Below are 24,373 nucleotides of genomic sequence, written 5' to 3' on the forward strand. Positions count from 1 at the left end.
CCATCTTCAGCTGCACATCTAATGATGCCCATCGCACTGCACTGCCCTGCAAACATGATGCCAATCAATAGGAGAGGGATGTATTGGGGTGTATTGATTTTTGGATTGTAAGTCAGGTGGGCACGGGGAAGATTAAGAATAGCTTCCAAGGAGCTATAGTTAGAGGAGTCGCATATTTTAAGTAGTCAACTTGGTGAGATCTGTGGGGGGAGGGTTCAGGGCCGAAAACAGACAATAGATATCAGAGATGAGTACGTATAATAATGGTGGAAAATGGCACAACAAAATGCAAATCCTGACAGTCTGCAAATAACAGTCTACAAATCTCCTTGGAGACCCAAGAGACTGCAGATGCTGGAATCTGGAGCAACATACAAAAAGCTGGACTGCAGCAGATCAGGAAGCATGTATAGACAATAGGAAGTAATCAATTGTAGCCCCCTGGAAAGCCTCAGGCTCGCTCAACTCGCTTTCGTCTAGGGGGAGCAGCCTTCAGCCCCGCCAAACTGGGTAATCAAGTTTGTGTGGATGCTGTGTGACGTACCCCACCCTGCCAAATAACAGACAATACACCACATGCGACTAAATGATTACACTTTATAGATCTTACTGGAACTATGTAACTAATAGAGATAAAATATACAAGGAAAATAAAAGGCTCCAAACTTATCAAAGTTCAACCACTTCGTGCACACAGTTGGAGCTCAAGTAACGGGGTCCTTTTTCCACCATTTGATCCCCTCCGACCACCTCGACCCGCCGCCTGGGACCATGGTGGTCAACCAGATGCTCCACATGAGTCTGTCTTTGTCTCCTCTCCTCGTCGAAGACCCTGGGCCTCAGACTCCCACTCGGGGTCCGTCCCGTCGGCCAGCTTACAGCATTGCATCTCCTCTCTCTGTCTCCCTCACGCATTCTGCCCCAAAGCCCGCGCCACACAATAGCTTACAGACATACAAGAAAGAATAACATCTATCCCAATTGGTTCGTTTCCTCTCTTATCAATAATGTAACCCAAACAAGCACAAAGAGAGAGAGAACTCCTTACATCGCAGTTAACATAACAAAGAAGCCATTTTGATTAGCCTACGCAGTGACATAAAACAAGAAACCCCTTACACAACCAATGCCTCGAGTGATGATCCTTCATCTGGAACCTTCCAACCTGAAGCATCAACGGTCCATTACAAATCTCCTTCACAGATAGGACAAAGGTGCAGTGAGTAGAGCAGGGGCCACATAGCTTCAGTGAACTGGTTTTGAACCTGTGTACTCCAGTTTCCTCAAAAATCCCAAAGGCATTCAAGTTGGGGAGGGGGGGAGGGTAGAATCGAGTGAGAAAGGAATGTGGATAGAATAAAATGAGTTACAGTAGTATTGGCATAGAAATGGGCATTTTAATGATCTTAATAGACTTGGTGGGCCAAAGGACCGGTCTCTTTGCTGTATGTTCTCTTTGACATGCAAAACCTTACTCTGCAGGTCGTGTTACGAGGTGAGCAATTGATGTGAATCATGTAGGAACTCATAAAGTGACTTTGGAGCAGACCTGATGTACGGAATGGCCTATTTCTGCTCCTATGTCATATGATCTTAATCAGCTGAGGACTATTTGTTTTTAGATTATCCCTTTATTACTGACTTGATGATAAGCACAATGTAGAATGTACACAGAAAAGTTTCTGCAACACACATAAAAGTTTCTTCTGTTTTCTCCACTGACGTGCAATATTTAATTTCATCATTCTCAAACACCAGGACTGTGATCTACATTGATATGTTCTCAGAGTGAAATGATGTAACTTTAGATATTTAAAACATTATGAATTTCCCAAGTACAATAAATGGCTGAATGAATTTAACAAGTCTTTAAGCCAATGGTTGTTGTAAACTGGGAATCATTTCCAGTGGCACAGATCCTTTCACACTGACGAAGCAAACTTGAATCCTAACCTGGTGATCATCAAATTTTTTTTTTGTCCACTGCCTGAGCAGAAAGCAGTTGGCAATTCACAAGTACCTTTGCATGTTTCATTTATATTCTGGAATCCACTTCTGCATTCACAAGTAAAAGATCCTTCAGTATTAACACATTCTTGGCCGTTCTCTGGACAAGATGCCATGTCTTGGCATTCATCAATATCTGAAATTATAATAAAATAAAATAATTGAGCAAAGCATTTATTTTTTAAATCCTTAATAATTGGAAATGAACAAAAAGTGTTTCAAAATAGTGTGCTATTAACCAATTGTTAATTTTTCTGCCTCAGTTACAATAAAAGAGTGAAAGTAACTGACTAATTAATGTTCCATTTTATAATGTCTACAACATTGCTTTTTGCTAGCATTGATATGTTTTATATGGACAATCAAAAATAGAGATAAAATTAATTCTTGCTGTGGAAGAAAAATATAATCTGCTAATATTTGTTGAGCACACAATATTTGAAGGCATATGTCCCAGTGTTGTTCTTTGGAGAAAATTGAATTATTAGTTCTAAAGTTTAAAGCATGCTAGAAATTAACAGACTTTTTGATGCCTACCTTCACAAGTACTGTTTACTCTCTTGTATCCTGCAGAGCAAATGCAAATATAGCTTCTAAAGCTGTTTTCACAGCGCTCTCCTGCAGAACAGTTATCTGTTTGGTTTGTACACTCATCAATATCTGTAACAAAGATGATGCCATGAGACGATCCTATTTACTAAAACATTTATGTTTTTATATTCATTTTGATTTCATAACTGATTCATTTTAGTGAGACTCTGGGTTAGATGATTCTGATACTTGTCACATTTTAGAATTTAAGAGAGGTGCTATGCAGCTCTGAACTTACAGCCAGGTCTGAATTTACTAGTACTTTCATTTATAAAAGAAGGTAGGTCTCGTTAATCCCGACAGTTAATGCCAAGCCACATCAGTTATCCTAGAATTCCAATGATGCCACTGGTCTGTATCAGCACTTGAAAAACTTCTGCCTTTCTGCCTGCCCTGTGTTCCTCCAGTTGATTTCTGACAGAGTTGCACAAGACAGTGTGTTCAAACACAGCTTTCCCTTCTCTGAAAGCTGGCAAAACTGACTCTGAACCAAAGCCAGGTACAAGAGCAATGGTGCTCCACCAAATGAACAGTGACAGGCAGCACCCAAGAAAAAGTATTTGTTTCACAAATTACTTCATTTTAAATGGTTTGAACTAATTTTTAGCATTGATGGTGATTTCCAGCTTTTGAAGTATAATGATAAAATACATAATGTTAAATTTTCTTATCCTTCAATGTACATATTTGGAACATTGCTGAGCACTTGTGATTGCTAAAGATGTTCACAAATATTCATTGGCCCCAGTTATGCCGACTGCGTCGACAGCCCTCAAACCTGGGGCCGAGGATCACCAGCTAAAAGAAACCTACACAGTGAGTGCCACTGTTCGTAAGATGTCAGAGTCCTTGTCATATTGGGCCACACAACAGGTGCATGGAGTTGGACCCCTGGCTGGTCAAAGATGGCCAGAAACCACACTGAAACATGGAGAAAGTCCGTGAAATTTTGGGGAAATAAAAAATTTACTCTGAAATCATGCAAGTATTTAATTCAGAATGTACTTTATAATATTATTAGCCTTCTTACGAAAATATATATATAAGGTAACCAATATATAGCTGAGGGTCACATACCTTCGCAGAATGTTCCATTTCCTTTCAATCCCGACACGCAGGAGCACTTGAATGAACCTGGTGTATTCTGGCATTTGGCATTATTGTCACAGTTATCCAGAAATCTGGTACATTCATTAATATCAGTGCAGTTAGGACCTTCATATCCACTATTACAGTTGCAAACATATGAGCCTTCTGTATTGTTGCACTTGGAATTCAAAACGCAATTGTTCTGACCTTGTGCACATTCATCAATATCTATTTTTATTTGAAATAAAGACAAAAACATTAAATTTTGTGAAACAAAGTCGTAGGATGCATCATTTAGTAGTCTCAAGATCACTTGGTTAAATTTTTATCTGCTTTTTTTTGTTCTATGTACTGTAAGTTGTATTGCTATTTTCCCCTGAATGACAAAGGTACCATGAAAACCAAGAGAAAGGCAACAATTGGTGTGAAGTGAATCAGGGTGGATCTGAAATTAGAATCGTCTAAGACAATCTTTCAAATTGTAAAGTTTCACCTCACTTCTAGCAGAGTGGAGTGAGCCTTCATAACTCATGGGAAACTGTTTAATACATGATGACTACAACCCAGAATCAAGATAATTCAAACTTCAGCAGCTGACCTGCAGTTTGTGAACAATGCTTATGTTTGTGCGTGCTCGAAGGCAGAATTGCAAGACATTGTCAACTCACTCACTGAATTGTACAAGCGGATGGGCTTTATTATCAACATCCTCCACCAACCTGTCACTTCTGCATCACACCGTCCTCAGCTATAAAGGTTCAGATTGATAACCTGGAAATCATTCCCCAATCTGCGCGAGCCTTATCTTGGTGATAGCATATATCAATAATGAAATTATTACTGCCTTTCATTAGCCTTTGATTAAGTGAAGGAAAGTTTGAAAATTAAGACTTCAGATTTGGCATAAAGCTCGCGGTTTACCAGGCAGCAGAGATATTGTCTCTTTTTAGTGCTTTTGAGGCCTGGATTACTTACAGTAGTTTTCTCAAGACATTGGAAAAATCAGATAAATCCTCCAGTCACAAAATGATAAGTAAGTACTCTCACAAGCCAATATCACCAGTACTGAGAGCTCAGAGTAGAGATCTGTTGCCAGGGTCTGTTCTCATGCACACAATTGATATGGTCAGTTAAACACTAATAGCTAGGACCAACCATGCCTGTATTGAACCCCTTACAAATCTCAGTAAGTTCCTTTTAACAAGCCATGTTGTTCACATGGTCAACACGAGATAACCAAATCCTGCCATGGTAAGAGATCATCAAGCAGAGGAAAAGGTTCCAGTTTGTGCTGAAAGTTTCCCCCATAGCTAGAAAACTCAAGCTCACTAGGACAGCTGCAAATCCTTATCCCATGAACACTCAAAGCAGAGAAGCAACATTCTGATAATATTGAGAACCGTAGGATTTTACAAGAGAACACAACCCCTCACAAACTACCCAACCACTCACCCTACCAGCTATTTCCTGCCCCAGCGGTGGAACATCTGCATCCCTACACCTGCAATCTCAGAACATATGGGAGCATGGCATAGAATCAAGGAGTCATAGAGCAATAGATCATCGATACAAGATATTCAGCTCAACAACCATGATGCCCATATAACTAGTCCCAAATTCCAGTGTTTGGCCCATACTCGTCCAGGCTACTCTGCTCCATGCGCTTATCCAAGTGTTTCTTAAATGATATTATTGACACTATCTGGCAGCTAAATCCATATATCACCACATTCTGTGTGAAAAAGTCGCCCAGCACATCCCTTTTCATTCTTGCCACTCTCACCATAAAACTATGCTCCCTAGTTTTGGACACTCATGCTCTCAGAAAGGACTGTTGCAATAACTTCAATCACCTTCAATACTAAGGGTTGGACAAAACAGACGGTCCAGCCAAAACTATCAATCTCACTGCCTCTCTCATTTAATTATCAAATTATTGAAAATTTCTGGCAAAAAGTGACTGACAAGCTAAACTTACTTAGCAAAGACAGCTTTTCAATCAATGCAAGTTTTTCTATTACATACTGCTACAAACCTGTGCAATTGTGTCCTGCATATCCAGTCAGGCATGTGCAGTTGTAATAGCCCTTGGTATTGACACAGTAGGAATTGTTTTTCCAAGAACAAATGTTACTATCAAGACATTCATTCACATCTGAAAGAATAAACCACAAACAACACATTGCTATTTATTCCAAAATAACGATACAACATCTATGTTTACAATTGTCGCTAAATTTACCGTGGTATCCAGTTGTTTCAGCTCAAGATTAAATTTGCAAGTGTGTACATTTTAAAGATTTGCATGTGATAAATGGGCATACTTCCTGCAATATTGTGCAGTGAATTAAATCCAAAGAGTGTGTAATCTAGTCCTGCATCTTGCATGTTGAATTCTTAATTATACCACCTACGACTCAGCTTCACATCATCAGGAGAACATCAGAGACTGAGAATCAGTCGGTGATTACAAACGATAAAGCTGAAAACAAAGGACCAAGTACTGCCAAAACCAGTTTAGGATTTCACTGGGAGTTATTTGCATAGTTCTTGTTGGTTTTGTCATTGCCAAAACAGCATAGACTGGGTAGAAATAGTGCGTATATATTCTTGGTATATATATCTTTCTTATTAAACTCCTCCGAGCTAGCACAGAATCCTTGCCATTAGCACTACTATCTGCTTTAAACTTAAGCACACACGAATCAACAGACATCCTTATAATCAGAATGATTAAAACTTGAATTGTTTAGAATGGTTTAAGGCTAGCCAATCAAAAATTAATTCAAATCAGGGTCATTAAAAAAAACCTTTTAGGTAAAATTGAGAAAGAATGCACAGCCGAGATTTGCAATTTGTTTTTGATATTTTCCTGGCTTCAGGCGTGTAACGAACAACATCAGTTTAGGTTGGCAACAGGTTTATTGATTTCCCAACCCATTTGGAACCCCCAGATCTAAACTGTTGCTTGTTGGTCCATTATGGAATAAGGAGCACAGCTCCAGTTTATGGTCTGGTACCATTTAAAGGGCCACTCAGCTTGTAATCGGACACCTTATGATGCAAGGGGCTACTGCATTTTTGTGGCGCATGTGGGAGATAGGGATGCAGGATGCCTTGCAATATATATTTGTATATGCTCCCTATAAATTCCTGTCTGTACAAAAGGGTGCTTCAACATAGAAAGTGTATTTCTATTGCCATGACAGTCACCCTTACAATTCCTCACAATTAATACATCCTACAAATGTTCAATAAGTTTATTATCTTCTTCATATTATAATAAAGTGAGGCAACGGCAGAAATTGAGCAGGGATCAACTGAAGAGGAAAACAAATCACCTCAAGGGAAATTAAGTAAGTAGGTAAATGCAGGCTTTGCCAACATTGCTGACAATTTTAAGTTTTAACATGTAAAGCAAAATTATATTTACTTCATATTGTACTTGCAAATTATTCACACAACAAATTACTTTTCTGATGAAATTACTGTTGTCCAACTTCTGCTTACAGTTGAAACAAATTGTAGAAAATGACAAATGCTATGAAATTATTCAGAGTCTAAAAGACAAATGTGAACAACTGTTTTAAAAAACCTAATTCTTCTCCAGGGACTATTCAATATTTCATTATATTACTCACCTGTGCAAGTGGGTCCTTCATATCCACTCAGACATGTGCAGTTGAAAGAGCCCTCGGTATTGACACAATAAGAATTGTTTTTCATGGAACAGGTGTTACTATCAAGACACTCATCAATGTCTAAAAAAAACAATCCGGAACCAAGATATTGCATTAGGGAAGAGGCTTTTTAACAACTGTCCACCTTACTACAAATGTATCTGTTACTCTTTATTATCAAAGAACCTGTGTGTCAACACACACAACCCTGAGATTAATTTTCTTGCAGGCATTAACAGTGAATCCAAGAAACACAATATAACCAATGATAGACCACATCCAACAGGACGGACAAGCAAGCAATGTGCAAAAGCCAAAAAGGTCTGTGCAAGTACAAACGAAAAAAAAATAATTAAGGAATAAATATTGAGAACAGGAGATGAAGAGTCTATCAAAGTGAGTTCATAGGTTGTGGGAGCACTTCAATGATGGGGCAAGTGAAGTTATCCCCCTTGGTTCAAGAACCTGATAGTTGAGGGGTAATAACTGTTCTTGAACCTGGTGGTGAGGGTTGTGAGACTTCTGTACCTTCTTCTTGATGGCAGTAGCGAGAAGGGAGCATGGCCTGGATACTGACAGTCCTTGATGATGGTGCTGCTTTCCTGTGAGAGTGCTCTGTGTAGATGTGGTCAATGGTGGGGAGGGCTTTGACCACAACTTTCCAAACCAGCTGCAACTATCAATATCATTGTCTCTCCCTTTTGGTTATAATTTTTTTAAAAATCTGGCAGAAAGTGACTAATAAGTATTTACTCAGCAAAGACAGCTTTTCAATGTGAATTTTCTATTACTCACTGCTACAAACCTGTGCAATTGTGTCCTGTATATCCAGTCAGGCATGTGCAGTTGTAAGAGCCCTTGGTATTGACACAGTAGGAATTGTTTTTCCAAGAACAAATGTTACTATCAAGACATTCATTCACATCTGAAAGAATAAACACAGACAATACATTGCTATTTATTCCAAAATAACGATACAACATCTATGTTTACAATTGTCGCTAAATTTACCGTGGTATCCAGTTGTCTCTGCTCAAGATTAAATTTGCAAGTGTGTACAATTTAAGGATTTGCATGTGATAAATGGGCACACTTCCTGCAATTTTGTGCAGTAATTTAAATCCAAAGAGTGTGTAATCTAGTCCTGCACCTTGCATGTTGAATTCTTAATTACACCACCTACAACTGAGCTTCGCATCATCAGGAGAACATCAGAGACTGAGAATCAGTCAGTGATAACAAACATTAAAGCTGAAAACAAAGGACCAAGTACTGCCAAAACCAGTTTAGGATTTCACTGGGAGTTATTTGCATAGCTCCTGTTGGTTTTGTCATTGCCAAAACACCATAGACTGGGCAGAAATAGTGTGAATATGTTCCTGGTATATATCTGTCTTATTAACTTACCAAAGAGCAACACAAACTAAAACAGATAAATCAGATGTTACCTTACTTATGATGATAACTTACTTACGTTGCTAACCATCATCAGGAAAACATTCATATATTTCCACCCTTTCACTGACGTTTGCTAAACCCCTCCAAGCTAGCACAGAATCCTTGCCATTAGCACTATTATTTGCTTCAAACTTAAGCATACACAAGTCAACAGACATCCTTATAATGAGAATGATTAAAACTTGAATTGTTTAGAATGGTTTAAAGTTAGCCAATCAAAAATTAATTGAAATCAGGGTCATTAAAAAAAAACCTTATGGGTCCTATTCTGTTCCTATGCCTTATAGTTTTGTTTGCCATGAACTTCAGGCAAAATCTTTCTCTTCTCTAGTTCTGCAAAAGTGACCATTTAGTGGTCTTCAACTATTTAGAAATTGTCAAAATGTACAGTATTCCAATCCATATCGGCTATCTGAGTTGACTCTCTGTATGCATTAAATTCCTGATATAACTAGCTATCTCACAGCAAAAAAATGGTGTTGCATTAATTTTTCTGAGATTAATTCTAGCACTGTTAAATGTCCATTGACATGAATAATTAGTCTGGATTTCAATCAGTGTGTATATTGATAGCTGCTGTGTTGGTCAAAACTGGAGGAAGACGGTTTGACATGTTAATTGTTTTTATATTAGGGGATATTTCTTTGGGAGGACTTGTTGCAATGGATGATACCTACTAAAGTCGATGTCAACTCAGTTGTAGAAGGGCTCAAGGCTGTACTTTGCTTGGTGGATGTGCTTTCTAATGTGGTTTCAGAAGTGGTTGAACCAAGGAAGGTGAGAAAGTAATTAGATTTCTTACATATTTAATGCGATCCTTTAAAATCATCATCACTGAATATTTGATAACTGCTGTGTATGTCAGAACTAAAGGAAAATTGTCATGTCATTTGCTTTTATGTTGGGAGATATTCCTTGCCATTCTTTGAGGATGTCTTGAAAAGGATGATACCTGCTACAGTTGATGTAAACTTAGTTGTAGATGGGCTCAAGGTTGTACTTTGCTCTTTGGATGTGCTTCCTTCTGTGGTGCTAGAAGTGGTCGGAACTTAAAAAAATGATAAAAATACAATTATGCAAATAACAGCACTCAAAGTTCTGATCTAATAAATTCAGTAACATGGCCTCAGAAACCTGCTACTGTTTTCAAGAAGTTTGCAGCTAGAATTCTGGAAACTCAGATAAAAGATGAAAACATAACATCCATGTATGTCAAAGGCTCTAACAGGCTCTTCTTCATCTATTGATTGAATTGAATGAAGCAGGAAAACTTCTTTTGAAAGGGTCAAAATAAGGAGAAATAAATCTAACCAAATATTAAAACAATACTTTTTAGACAGAGCAATGAACTTCAGTCATAAATGTGGCATTTAAAATCATTACCTACTCTCGCCCTCAAAAGAGATCACGTATTCTCGAGTAGAAAGGACTGGACTTCAAAGAATTTTTTAGAAATTGTGAATTTGTATTTCTATGCACATTAGCAATCTGTATTGAATATCTGTCTGCATTAGATTTCTGACAGAATAAAATATTTCCCAACACTCAATACCTTGAGATATATTTTAGCACTTTTGACATCAAAAATTTGGCTGGAATTTCATCATTCAGTCTTTTGATACCTGCTGTGTTGGTCAAAATGAAAGGAATACTGTTTGACATGGTAGTTGTTTTATATTAGGAGATATTTCTTGGGAGAACTTGTTGAAATGGATGATACCTTTCACAGTTGATGTCGACACAGTTGTTGAAGGGCTCAATGTTGTACTTGGCTCCGTGGATGTGCTTTCTAATGTGGTTTCAGAAGTGGTCAGTCCTAGGAAAGTGAGAAAAATATCAGTTAAGCCAATACAGCTTGCTGAGACCTAATCCGATGTATTCAATAATATGTCCTCATAAACTTGACATTATTTGTTTCTTTCATATCGGTCAATGAATCTACTGTTCATATCAGGACTGTTTATAATGATGTCATTAAAGTACTGCTTTCTCCCAACTATTGATTCTTAGTGATTAGCAGAATGGACAGACTTTCATAATTAGATCACTTCTGGGGATAATATTATCAATTTCTTTAGAGAATCCCTCATGTGCTCTGGAATAGTCCCAAAAGAATATGAATTTGATCATTGATGGGATACAGCTGTAAACTGAAATTACTTTGGGCCTTGCTGGAGAAATTGAAGGGGCAAAATTGTCAGACCGTTTGTTTTTAGTCTCTTCATTATATATATCATTGGAAAGCCTCAGACTTGGATATTGTTGCTGGGTTATCCTCCCTGTTAGCGGAAAGATAACAGCACGCTGCTTTAAAGAGATTTACAGCTTGAGTGCTGGAATGTCAGATAAAAGATGAATACAGACATCTATACAGATGAAAGGCAAAAACAGGTTCTGCATCTAGTGATTGTTTCTATTGAATCAGGAAGCAGGAAAACTGCTTTAGAAATTGTCAAAATAAATTTTAAAAACTAGCTAGCCAAAAATTAAACAATATGATATGAATAGAGCATTGCATTTCTGATATAATTGTTTGCAATGAACTTTAGGTAAAATGCTGGCTCTGAAAATTTTTCTCCTCTCTAGGCCGTCGAAAGGGAGCATACATTCTAGACAATAAAAGAAACAACGTCAATGATCTGTTATGAAATTGTGAACATATATTTCAATCCATTTGGGCAATCCCTTTTCAGTTTCTGTATGCATTAGATTTCCAATATGATGAGTTTATCCCCAGCATAAAATGTTTCAATTTTTATTTTGATTTTAACGCTGTTTATCCTCCAAAAGCTTTCCTGTGTCCTCACCACAAAATTCCGCATAAGAAGCTTGCAAAGGAACATCTTAACAAGCCGATGCATTTTGGAAACAAGTCCTGTGGACTGATGATTTTAAAATAGAACTTCCTGGCCGCAATGAGTAAAGGTATGTTTGGAGAAAAAAGGGTGCAGAAGAATGGGTGAAAATCCCCAGAACAAGAACAGAAAGACTCTTAGCTGGCTACAAAAAGTGTTTAACAGCTGTGATACTCGCCAAAGGGGGTGTTACTAAGTATTGACCATGCAGGGTGCCCAAACTTTTGCTTCGGGCCCTTTTCCTTTTTTGTTATTTTGAAACTGTCACAGACCCCTGATGGCAGCTGACAGAGTAACATCATTTTAGATTGCACCTACCCTGTTTACTTAATTGTCTCATACCGGTCATTTTTTTTGAAACCTTATCATAATACTTTAATACTGCTTTACAATGGCTGGGAAAAGAACAAAAGTTTCAGCAAAAGAAAGAGAAACTAAAGATGAATCCCCAGTCACTTTGGATTCAATCAGTGACTTCCTTAAATGGTATAAATCAGAATTTTCTAAGGAGTTTCAACTACTTAATACCAAATTGGATACAATTCAACAAACTTTATCTGAACATGAGAACTGAACTTAGGAAAATACTGCAAAGCAGGTGAAACTTGAAGAGGACGTTAACGATACAATTGGACTCTGCAAAGAGTTATCTTTATCCAATGATAAAATGATGAAAAGCATCATCAGTCTCAAAAATAGAAATAGGAGAAATAACTTGCAAATTCTGGGTCTTGAAGAATCAATTGAAGGCGCTGACCCTACAAAGTTTTTTGCAAACTTTCTGAAACAGCTATTCCCTGCTTTATTCACTTCTGAGCCGAAGCACAATCGAGCAAATTGCTCACCGACTTCAAAGACGTTGTCGGCAGTGGCGGGACCCAGATCGGTCATTCTAAGCTTTCATGAATTTCGTATTAATGACCTTTTAATTCGCCATACCCGTTGACAAGGAATGATCGATTTCCAAAGTTACAAGGTTAGATTTGTGGAAGACTATTCGCCTGAAGTTATGGTTGATTGTATGAAGTATAAAGAAGTTATGTCAGAATTTTACAACAAAGGATATAAACCATCCCTTCGGTTTAACCGCCCCTCTGAGTATTGTTTTGAAAAATGGATTGCGAAAAAGAATAAAGTCGGTTGAAAAAGCGAAAGAGTTTCTGAAGGATGAAGTCTAAAACTGCTATATTTCTTGTTTGATTAATTTTTTCTTCTGTTAATATGAATTTGAAATAAGATTTCATTAAGCTTATATTTTGGCTGTTGATATGTTGTCTTCTCTTATATTTTTCTTGATACTTTTTTACTATATCCCCTCTTGAGGCTTTATTTTAATACCACTTTCTTTGAATTTGTTTAAACTGATCCTTTCATGTTTTCGAATACTGAGTTATTTTTCTTTTTATGTTGTGTCTTGGTAGGGACATAATGACCTTGTAGGACCAGAGTTTTTTGTCAACAGGATTTTTTGGGGAGGGAACTTAGATCTTAGCTCACTGACCTCCTATTGGTCAGCTTTCTCGCTTTGGGTAGGGGAGGGGTAGGGCTTATTTTTCTCTGGGAGCTATGTTGGGTTGAATATATGATTGCTTGTTTGAATACCTTACCTTATGGTTTGCTTTCTAGTTTTAATAACTTTAATAACCAGATCTTTTAATTAAACGTTGATTGGTATTTAAAATGGTTCGAAATATTAACTTGTTTTGCTTGAGTGTGAAAGAGTTGAATCACTTCATCAAAAGGAACAAAATCTTTGCTTATATTAAAAAATTAAAAGCACCCATTATTTTCTTACAAGAAACGCACATACGCAGCTGTGATAGCTTGCATTTTTTTACTCAGTGGAAGGGTATGCAATTCTATCCTTTGTTTAATGCGAAATCACGTGGAGTTTAGATTTTTGTAGATAATACAGTTTCTTTTGTTCAGCATAGAGTTTTTTCGGACCCTAATGGTCGATTTGGTATTGCATCAGGGAGATTAGACAGTAGATTGATTGTTTTTGCTAATGTATATGCCCCCAACGTAGACGATCCAGGATTTTTTGAATGCCTACTTTCATTTTTGCCAGATTTGTGTACTTACTCTCTTGTGATGGGAGGAGATTTTAACTGCTGGTTAGATCCAGTATTAGATCGCTCATCTATCAAAGCAGCCACACTTAATAAATCAGCTTTATTTATCCGATCTTTTCTAACTAAATGTGGTATAGTTGATGTTTGGCGTTTTCTTTATCCGACAGATAGGGAGTATTCTTTTTTCTCTCATGTTCATCATTCTTATACCGGGATTGATTATTTTTTTTATTGATAGTCAAATGATTCCATTAGTTTGATCAATCAAATATAAAGAGATTACTATTTCTGACCACTCTCCTGTACTTCTATCTCTAAATCTTCCTGGTCCTATCCCTTTGAGTAGATTTTGGTGATTTAATTTAACTCTGTTATCTGATGAGGACTTTTTAAAATTTATGGAGAATCAAATTACTCTCTTTTTTTGAAGAAAATATGTTGGAAGAGACGTCTAGTCTTATTATATGGGATACTTTTAAAGCATGCATCCGGGGTCAAATTATTTCTTATACTGCAAACATCATTTAAAAAGCTAATAAAGAGAGAAATGAACTAGCCAATCAGTTAAAACAACTGGACCATAGACATGCTTTGGTACCCAATTCTGAAACATATAAGAGACGTATTGAAACTAAAACTAAATATGATCTTCTTTTAACGTATCCAATTGAAAGCCAACTTTTAAAAGATAGAAGTCAATTTTATATTCACGGAGCTAAAACTGGTAAGCTATTGGCTAATCAATTGAAGGCATTTATAGCCAAGCAGCAAATTAAAGAAATACGTAAAATTAATGCGGACATGACAACTGACCACCTTGAAATTAATGATACTATTAGGGAATTTTATTCTAAATTGTATAGTTCTGACTCTGTTAATGATAATGTTGCAATGAATAATTTTTTAGAATCAATTAAATATTCCTAATCTTTCGTTAAATGATCGTAGGCAATTGGATCCACCCATTTCCCAGGAGGAAATTGCTCAGGCTATGCGAGAATTGCATTCTGGGAAATCCCCAGGACCTGATGGATTCTCTGGAAAGTTTTATAAGGCTTGTTCCTCCTTGCTTATACCGCACTTATGCTCTACCCTTACAGATTCCTTTAAGGTCAGAAGATTGCCGCGGTCTTTTTACGAAGCTTCCATTTCGCTCATTCTCAAAAAGAATAAGAATCCTATTGAATGTTCTTCGTATAGACCCATCTCTTTACTCAATTTTAATACTAAAATTTTATCTAAAGAGTTGGCTCCCAGACTTGAAAATATTATATCTTCTATAGTTTTGGATGATCAGATGGGATTTATTAAAAATCGATATTCCCATTTTAATATACGGCATTTGTTAAATGTTATGTACTCTCCATCTAAGGAATATCGGAATGTGTGATATCTTTGGATGCGGAGAAGGCTTTTGATAGAGTCGAATGAAACTATCTATTTACATCCTTAGAAAAATTTAATTTTGGACCTAATTTTATTCATTGGATTAAATTACTTTATTTATCTCCCTCCGCTCGGGTTCTTACTAATTTTCAGAATTCTGAACCCTTTAAACTTTAACATGGAACTAGACAAGGTTGCCCTTTGAGCCCTCTGCTTTTCGATTTGGTATTAGAACCCTTAGCAATCGATTTTCTAGAGTCTAAAGAGATTACTGTTATTTTAAGGAGAGGTACTATTCATAGAGTGTCGCTCTATGCTGATGATTTATTGCTTTTTATATCTAATATTACAACCTCCTTACAATCCGTGTTCCGTTTACTGACCAATTTTAGTTAGTTCTCAGGATATAAATTAAATTTACAGAAGAGTGAACTGTTTCCTTTAAACAATTTAATACCAACTGATAGTAACCTTCCTTTTAAAATTTTAAGAAAACAATTTACATATTTAGGAGTAACAATTACTAAGAATTATAAAGATTTATTTAAGGAAAATTTTTTATGTTTATTAAATTATATTAAAAAACACTTTCTAATTGGTCGTCTCTCTCTTTATCACTGATTGGCTGAATCAATTCTATTAAAATGAATATCTTACCTAAATTTATATACCTTTTTCAAGCTGTGCCTGTTTTTATTCCTAAATTTTTTTGACTCTTTAGATTCAATTCTTTCTTCCTATATATGGAAGAATAAAAAACCTCGTATAAATAAAGCTCTCCTTCAAAAAACCGCACAGAACAGAGGATTTGCCTTACCCAATTTTAGGTTATATTATTGGGCAGTTAGTATACAAAATATTACGTTCTGGATATATTACATTGACCATGAGAATTGCCCTATATGGGCTTCTTTGGAAGTCAATTCTGTTATGAAATATTCCATTATTTCTTTACTTGGATCCTCACATTCTTTATCTTTAAATAAACTAACTGACAATGTGGTGGTCAAACATACTTTGAGGATTTGGGTTACAGTTTAGAAAACATTTTGGTTTATTAATATTCTCTATCTCAAGTTCCATCTTTTCTAATTTTTTTAAACCATCTTTAATTGACTTATCATTTAACGAATGGGATAGATTGGGTATTAAACGATTTCAGGATTTGTTTGATGGAGGGAATCTCTCTACTTTTGTGCAACTTTTAATGCAATTTAACCTTTCCAATACCCACTTTTTTCGATACTTATAGATTAGAGATTTTTAAAGATCTCAATTAGATACATTTCCTACGAGTCCAGATAGGAATATAATAGGTACAATTTTTAATCTGAAACCCTTTGACAACGGTTCAATATTTTACGGTCTGCTGTTGGCACTGAAAAAGGCCTCTTTAGATAAAATTAAAGGAGACTGAGAAAAGGATTTACAGATTTTCATATCTGAATAGAGCTGGAAGATTATTTTAAAATTGATTAATTCTTCAATATTATGTGCTCGTCATTCTTTATTACAATTCAAAGTGGTACATAGAGTTCATATGTCTAAAGACAAGCTCTCCTGTTTCTACGCAGATATTTCCCCTTACTGTGATAGATGTACTAATGGAGTAGCCACACTAATTCATATGTTGTGGACATGTCTGAGCCTTGAAAAACTCTGGAAAGACGTACTTCAAATTTTTTCTGCACTTCTCAATGTCAGCTTTAAGCTCAATCCTTTGACTGCCTTGTTTAGTATTGTTGAGGATTGCGCTATAAAATTGAAGCCATTTAATTTGCGGGTACTGGCCTTTATGTCTCTTATGGCCAGGAGGGCGATCTTGCTCAAGTGGAAGGAGACCCACTCATGTTCAATGGCTATCTGATGCTATGTTGTGCCTTGATCTAGAGAAGATTCGTTGTTTGATTTCTGATTCTAAGCATGATTTTCTAATGTTATGGGGACCCTTTCTGAATAATTTTCATGATCTTTGAACTGCTATTAAAGTATGGATCTGAGCCATTATTATTATAATATCATATGGTAAGGTATTTTTCTTTTTTCTTCTTTTTTTAACTATCAGCTCATTTTGGTAGTGGGGTAGATTTCTTTCTAAATAAAATACATTATTTTATTTTATTTCATTTCATAATTCAATCGTTTTTTCTACATGATTGATTTGGAATATGGGATACTGTGATCATATTGCTGTAATTTAAATGTAATGTAATTTGTATTATTTACTTAGATCCTTATGAATTCTGTGTTTGTATTCATGCAAGGAGGAAAAGAAACTGTAAAAGATGGAAATAAAAAAGTTTTCTTGCTCAAAATATTAAAGAAATGTGTCATCTTTAACTTTATGCCTTTTGGAAATCAGGTCATCTTTTACTCGCTTAGCTATTCACAGTAACAGAAATTTTGACACAGGTTGCCCAAACTTTTGCATGCCACTGTATATTAGGAGATATTTCTTGGGAGAACTTGTTGCAATGGATGATACCGTTCACAGCTGCTGTCGACACAGTTGTTGAAGGGCTCAAGGTTGTACCTGGCTCCGTGGATGTGCTTTCTAATGTGGTTTCAGAAGTGGTCAGTCCTAGGAAAGTGAGAAAAATATCAGTTAAGCCAATGACAGCTTGCTGAGACCTAATCCGATGTATTCAATAACATGCCCTCATAAACTTGACATTATTTGTTTCTTTCATATCTGTCAATGAATCTACTGTTCATATCAGGACTGTTTATAATGATGTCATTAAAGTTCTGCTTTCTCCCAACTATTGATTCTTAGTGATTAGCGGAATGGACAGATTTTCATAATTAAATCGCTTCTGGGGATAATATTATCAATTTCTTTAGAGAATCCCTCATGTGCTCTGGAATAGTCCCAAAAGAATACGAATTTGATCACTGATGGGATACAGCTGTAAACTGAAATTACTTTGGGCCTTGCTGGAGAAGTTGAAGGGGCAAAATTGCTAGACCATCTGTTTTTAGTCTCTTCATTATATACATCATTGGAAAGTGTCAGACTCGGATATTGTTGCTGGGTTATCTTCCCTGTTAGTGGAAAGATAATAGCACGCTGCTTTAAAGAGATTTGCAGTTTGAGTGCTGGAATGTCAGTTAAAAGATAAATACAGACATCTGTGCATGTGAAAGGCAAAAACCAGTTCTGCATCTAGTGATTGTTTCTATTGAATCAGGAAGCAGGAAAACTGCTTTAGAAATTGTCAAAATAAATTTTAAAACCTAGCCAAAAATTAAACAATATGATATGAATAGAGCATTGCATTTCTGATGTAATTGTTTGCAATGAACCTTAGGTAAAGTGCTGGCTCTGAAAGTTTTTCTCCTCTCTAGGCACTCGAAAGGGAGCATACATTCTACACAGTAACAGAAACAATGTCAATAATCTGTTAAGAAATTGTGAACATATATTTCAATCCATTTGGGCAATCTCTTTTCAATTTCTGTATGCATTTGATTTCCGATATGATGAGCTTATCCCCAGCATAAAATCACGTTTCAATTCCTATTTTGATTTTAACACTGTTTCTCCTCCTCTGACATTAAAAATGTGGTTGGATTTTCATCATTGAATATTTTGATTACTGCAAAACTAAAGGAAAACTATTTGAGATGTTATTTATTTTTACATGACGAGATATTTCTAGCCACTTTTGGAGGACCTGTTGCAATGGATGTTACCTGCCACATGTGAAGTCAACACATTTATAGATGGGCTCAAGGATGTACTTTGCTCTGTGGACCTGCTTTCTAATGTCTTCTAACATATCAGTTAAGCCAATGACAGCATGCTGACTCCTTATCTAATGTATTCAATCATATGTCCTCAGAAGCCTGACATTATTAATTTCCTTCATATCCTTCAATTAAACTATTGTTACCACCAGGTTTGTTTATAATGATGCCATCAAGATCCTGCTATTTGCCAGCTATCAATTCTGCCTTGATACAAAAATTGATGAAGGCGATGTATAGGTTTTCATAATTACAAAGACTCTGGGGAGAATATTATCATTTTCTTTAATGATCCTTCATGCACTCTGGAAGTTACTCAATGGAATATTTGATAATTCATAGCGTTCAACTGCAAATTGAAATAGCTTTGGGCTCTATTGGAGAAAGTGAGCAGGAAGAGTTATCCAATAACATCTGTTTCTTGTCTCTTCTCTTCACTTATCATTTGATATTCAGTCAAGGTGGCACCAGCATACAACATTCCTTCGTTTCACATCTTCTGTAGAGATCATGAAACCATATATTTCACTTCTTTTACGTCTGTTATGTTTTTTTCTCTCCTGAATGCGATTCTGGAACTGGTGAAGCTTGTGATTTGCCGTTTGGAGATCATTTGGGCTTTCAGCACTCTGCAGTCTTCGAGGGGATTCCGTGGTTCAAGAGTAGCTTGTGGATACCTCCCGGCAAGAAGGCTGCAAGCTAATGCCCAACTCCAACTTGCTGATTATATAAACCATCAATCGATTGCCATTTAAAGCGATGATGGAGATTGAAATGCGGCAGCCTACAGTTTTATCGTAGTGGGATCGTGCTGCTGCCAAATGGGGTAGAGTGCCTTTTTATGGCTGGTGAGATCGCTCAGCTATGGAGAGGGGAGACTGCCTTTTAATCACTGGTAAGATCACTCTGCGATGGAGAGGGGAGAACGTTGCCCAGGTTTTCTGTGTTCTGGATGTGGACTTAGACAGTGGACTTTCTCTTGGTTTATATATTTTTTTTCCATTCTGTTTCTTTCGCCTGGTCTTTCTTGATTATTCTTTAGTATGCGGGTAGGGGGATTTAGGGTCAATGAGCCTGTTCCATTGATGATCATTTTTTTTCTGCAGAGAGGAGGGAATTGTGGACTGATGTTCATGCTGCAGTTATTCTCTTTCTTGATTTCATGGCTATCTGGAGAGGAAAAAATTCAGAGTTGCATACTTTGATAATAAGTGAACTTTCCAATCTTTGAATATCTCAGAATTGGATATTGGTGCTGTGTTACCTTCCCTGTTATAGGATAGATGGCACCATGGTGCTGTAAACAAAATTGCAGCATGAATGCTGGAATCTCAGACAAAAGATAAAAACATAACATCTATGTATGTGAAAAGCAAGAACAGGTTCTGCAAATATTGATTATCTGTATCGAAGCAGGAAGAAGGAAAAGTTCTGTAGAAACGATTGAAATGAACAGAAATAAAACTAACCAGAAATTTTAAAATACGATAGAGGGCATTGCAGTTCTGATACAATTGTTTTGCAATGAATTCAGATAAAATTGTGGCATTGAAAATCTTTCACCTCTCTAGCCCCTCAAAAGAGACAATGTATTGTAGAGTATAAGGAGGGAACTTCAACCAACTGTTTAGAAATTGTCAATGTATATTTCCATCCATATGGACAATCTCTGTTTAATTGCTATAAGTATTAGATTTCTGACATAAGCAGCTATATTCCTGCATAAAATTGTGCTTCTATTTTGAAAATTGATTTTAGTTTAATGTCCTTTCATATTTAAAATTAGGTTGGATCTTCATCACTCAATATTTTGATAACTGCCGTGTTTGTCGAAACTAAAGGAAAGCAGACAAATCACTTGTTTCTTTATCAGGAGGTATTGTTTGCCTCTTTTTGAGGATGTCTTGAAAAGGATGATACCTGGCAGAGTTGATGTAAACTTAGTTGTAGATGGGCTCAAGGTTGTACTTTGCTCTTTGGACGTGCTTCCTTCTGTGGTGCTAGAAATGGTTGAAGCTAAAAAAAATAATAAAAATTCAATTATGCAAATAACACAAAAAGTTCAAATTTAATAAATTCAATAACATGGCCTCAGAAACCCGAGGCTGTTTTCAAGAAATTTGTAGCTAGAATGCTGGAATGTCAGATAAAAGATGAACACAGCTATCTATGCATGTGAAAGGCAAGAACAGGTTCTACACCAATTGATTATTTCTATTGAATCAGGAAGCAGGAAAACTGCTTTAGAAATTGTCAAAATGATTTTAAAAATTAGTCAAAAATTAAACAATATGATTTCAATGGAGCATTGCATTTCTGATATACTGTCATTGTTTGCATTGAACTTAATTACTAGCATTTTAAAAATTAATTTTCACACTGTTTAACATCCTTTGATATTTAAAATGTGGTAGAAGATTCTTCACTCAATATTTTGATAACTGCTGTGTTGGTAAACACTGCAGTAAAGCTGTTTGAATTGACATTTGTTTTAATGTCAGGAGATATTCCTCGCCAATTTTGGGGAGTATTTGAAAATGATGATACCTGCTACGGTTGATGTAAACTCAGATGGAGATGGGGTGAACGTTGTACTTTCCTCTGTGGATATGCTTTTCTCTGTGGTTTCAAAAGTGGTTGCATCTAGGAAAGTGAGAAATATATTAGTTAAGCAAATGAGAACGTGCAAATGACAATCTAATTAATGAAATATCATGTCCTCAGAAGATTGACATTGTTAAATTCCTTCATATCCTTCAACAAAAATATTGTTACTATCAGACCTGTTTATAATGAGGTATTCTTGGTACTACTCCTTCCAAGTTATCTACATGCCTTGATGAAAAACTGATCAACACAATGGACATACTTCAATAATTACATGGAATCTGGCAAAAATATTATTGATTTCTTTAAGGATCCGTCAGTTGCACAGGGTGGTTTTAAAAGGTTTATATGACTATTGATGGTACCCAATTGCAAACTGAATTTGCCTTATGCTCTGTTGGAGAAATAGAGCAAGCAAAATGGTCATACATCCTTTCCTTTGTGTCTTGCTCGACAAATTATTAGATAATCTCAGATTCATATGTTGATACTGTGTTACCTTCTCTGATATGGGACAGATGGTAACATGCTATTTAATGTACATTGCAGCTTGAATGCTGACCTCGCAGATCATAAATGAAAACAAGACCTCTCTGTGTTTGAAAGGGTATAAGAGATTCTGTAACTTTTAATTGTCTTTTTTGAAACAGGCTGTTTGTAAACTGCTGCAGAAATGGAGAATATGAAGAGAACTAAAACTAACCAAAACTTGAAATATGATTTGGAGAATGCGTTGTATTTCTGATATACTTATCAACAATAAATATTACATAAAACTGTGTCATTGAAAATCTTTCTCCACTCTGGAACCTCAAAATTGAACATGTATTCAAGACTACAGAAGACAGAAAGTCCATTAGTTGTGAAAATATAATTCAAGCCCTTTAGGCAATTTCTTTTCAGTCTCTGTGCACACTGGATTTCTGACATGAATATCTAAGCACCAGCATAGAAATGTCTTAGCATTGTTAATATTAATTTTAGCACTGTTTAACATCCTATTTAAAATGTGGTAGAAATTTTTCACGCAATATTTTGATAACTGCTGTGTTGGTAAATACTGAAGGAAATCTGTTTGAATTGTCATTTGTTTTGATATCAGCTGTTTGAATTATGATTTGTTTTGATATCAGGAGATATTCCTAGCCACTTCTGGGGAATATTTGAAAATGATGATACCTGCTACGGCTGATGTATACTGAGATGGAGATGGGCTGAACGTTGTTCTTTCCTCTGTGGTTTCAAAAGTGGTTGAATCTAAGAAAGTGAGAAATATATTAGTTGAGCAAATGACAGTGTGGAAATGACAGAGCTAATCTAATTAATGTAATATCATGTCCTCAGAAGCCTGACATTATAGATATCCCTCATATCTTTCAACAAATCTAATGTTACTATCAGGTCTATTGATAATAATGTCATCAAGGTACTACTCTTTCCCAGTAATCCAAATGCCTTGATAAAAAAATTCTCGACGCAATCGACTGACTTCAATAATTACATGGAATCTGGGAAAAATATTGTTCAGTTCTTTAAGGATCCGTCAGTTGCGCTGGATGGTTTTAAAAGGTATATTTGAGTACTGATGGTACCCAATTTCAAATTGAATTTGCCTTATGCTCTGTTGAAGACATAGAGCAAGCAAAATGGTCATACATCCTTTCCTTTGTGTCTTGTCTCGACAAATTATTAGAATATCTCAGATTCATATGTTGATACTGTGTTCCCTTCCCTGATATGGGACAGATGGCAACATGCTATTTAATGTACATTGCAGCTTGAATGCTGGACTCGCAGATCATAAATGAAAACAAGACCTCTCTGTGTTTGAAACGGTATAAGAGATTCTGTAAATTTTAATTATCTTTTTTGAAACAGGATGTTTGTAAACTGCTGGAGAAATGACGAATATGAAGAGAACTAAAACTAACCAAACCTTAAAATATGATTTGAAGATAGCATTGTATCTCTGATACATTTATTAACAATAAACATTACATAAAACTGTGGCATTGAAAATCTTTCTCCACTATCGCCCCTCAAAATTGATCTGTATTCAAGACTACAGAAGACAGAAAGTCCATTAGTTGTGAAAATATATTTCAAGCCATTTGGGCAATACCTTTACAATCCCTGGGCGCACAGGATTTCTGACATGAAGATCTAAGCACCAGCATAAAAATGTCTTAGCATTTTTAATAATAATTTTCGCACTGTTTAACATCCTTTAATATTTAAGAAGTGGCAGAATTTTCTTCACTCAATATTTTGATAACTGCTGTGTTGGTAAACACTGAAGGAAAGCTGTTTGAATTGACATTTGTTTTGATATTAGGAGATATTCCTTGCCACTTTCAGAGACTACTTGAAAATGATGATACCTGCTACAGTTGATGTAGACTCAGATGGAGATGGGCTGAACGTTGTACTCTCCTCAGTCGATATACTTTGCTCTGTGGTTTCAAAAGTGGTTGAATCTAGGAAAGTGAGATGTATATTACTTAAGCAAACAACAGTGTGCAAATGACAAACCTAATATAATTTATGAAATACCATGTTCTCAGAAGCCTGAGATTATAAATATACTTCACACCTTCCAACAAAACAATTGTTAGCATCATGCCTCTTTATAATAATGTCATCAAGGTACACTGTTACCTTCCCTGATATATGACAGATGGCCACATGCTACTTAATGAACGTTGCAGCTTGAATGCTGGACTCTCAGATAATATATGAAAAAAAGACATTTACTTGTTTGAAAAGCAATAAGAGATTCTGCATCTTTCAATGGTATACACCGAAGGAAATCTGTTTGAATTGTCATTTGTTTTGATATCAGCTGTTTGAATTATCATTTGTTTTGATAGCAGGA

The 24,373-nt window shown here is 36.1% G+C and overlaps 1 protein-coding gene across 2 annotated transcripts in view; it reads right to left on the bottom strand.

Annotated features, from left to right (window-relative positions):
* Positions 1-23,956, bottom strand: part of LOC134345238 (uncharacterized) — a 192,641-nt gene extending 168,685 nt beyond the window's left edge. The window contains exons 1-13 of one of the 2 annotated variants that reach the window (XM_063045581.1): positions 23,880-23,956; positions 22,678-22,755; positions 21,439-21,534; positions 20,812-20,907; positions 17,675-17,722; positions 10,546-10,641; positions 9,778-9,873; positions 8,173-8,292; positions 7,329-7,448; positions 5,723-5,842; positions 3,676-3,915; positions 2,545-2,667; positions 2,021-2,143 (exon numbers count right to left, since the gene is read on the bottom strand). In XM_063045581.1, the coding sequence (XP_062901651.1) occupies positions 2,021-2,143; positions 2,545-2,667; positions 3,676-3,915; positions 5,723-5,842; positions 7,329-7,413 (691 nt within the window). In that variant the 5' untranslated portion in view covers positions 7,414-7,448; positions 8,173-8,292; positions 9,778-9,873; ... (4 more) ...; positions 22,678-22,755; positions 23,880-23,956. The remainder of the gene's footprint in view (positions 1-2,020; positions 2,144-2,544; positions 2,668-3,675; positions 3,916-5,722; positions 5,843-7,328; positions 7,449-8,172; positions 8,293-9,777; positions 9,874-10,545; positions 10,642-17,674; positions 17,723-20,811; positions 20,908-21,438; positions 21,535-22,677; positions 22,756-23,879) is intronic. The other variant, XM_063045582.1, reaches the window with a different exon arrangement.
* Between the last annotated feature and the right edge of the window lie 417 nt (positions 23,957-24,373).

Source organism: Mobula hypostoma, chromosome 4, assembly GCF_963921235.1.
Source record: "Mobula hypostoma chromosome 4, sMobHyp1.1, whole genome shotgun sequence".
Taxonomy (NCBI): Eukaryota; Metazoa; Chordata; class Chondrichthyes; order Myliobatiformes; family Myliobatidae; genus Mobula; species Mobula hypostoma.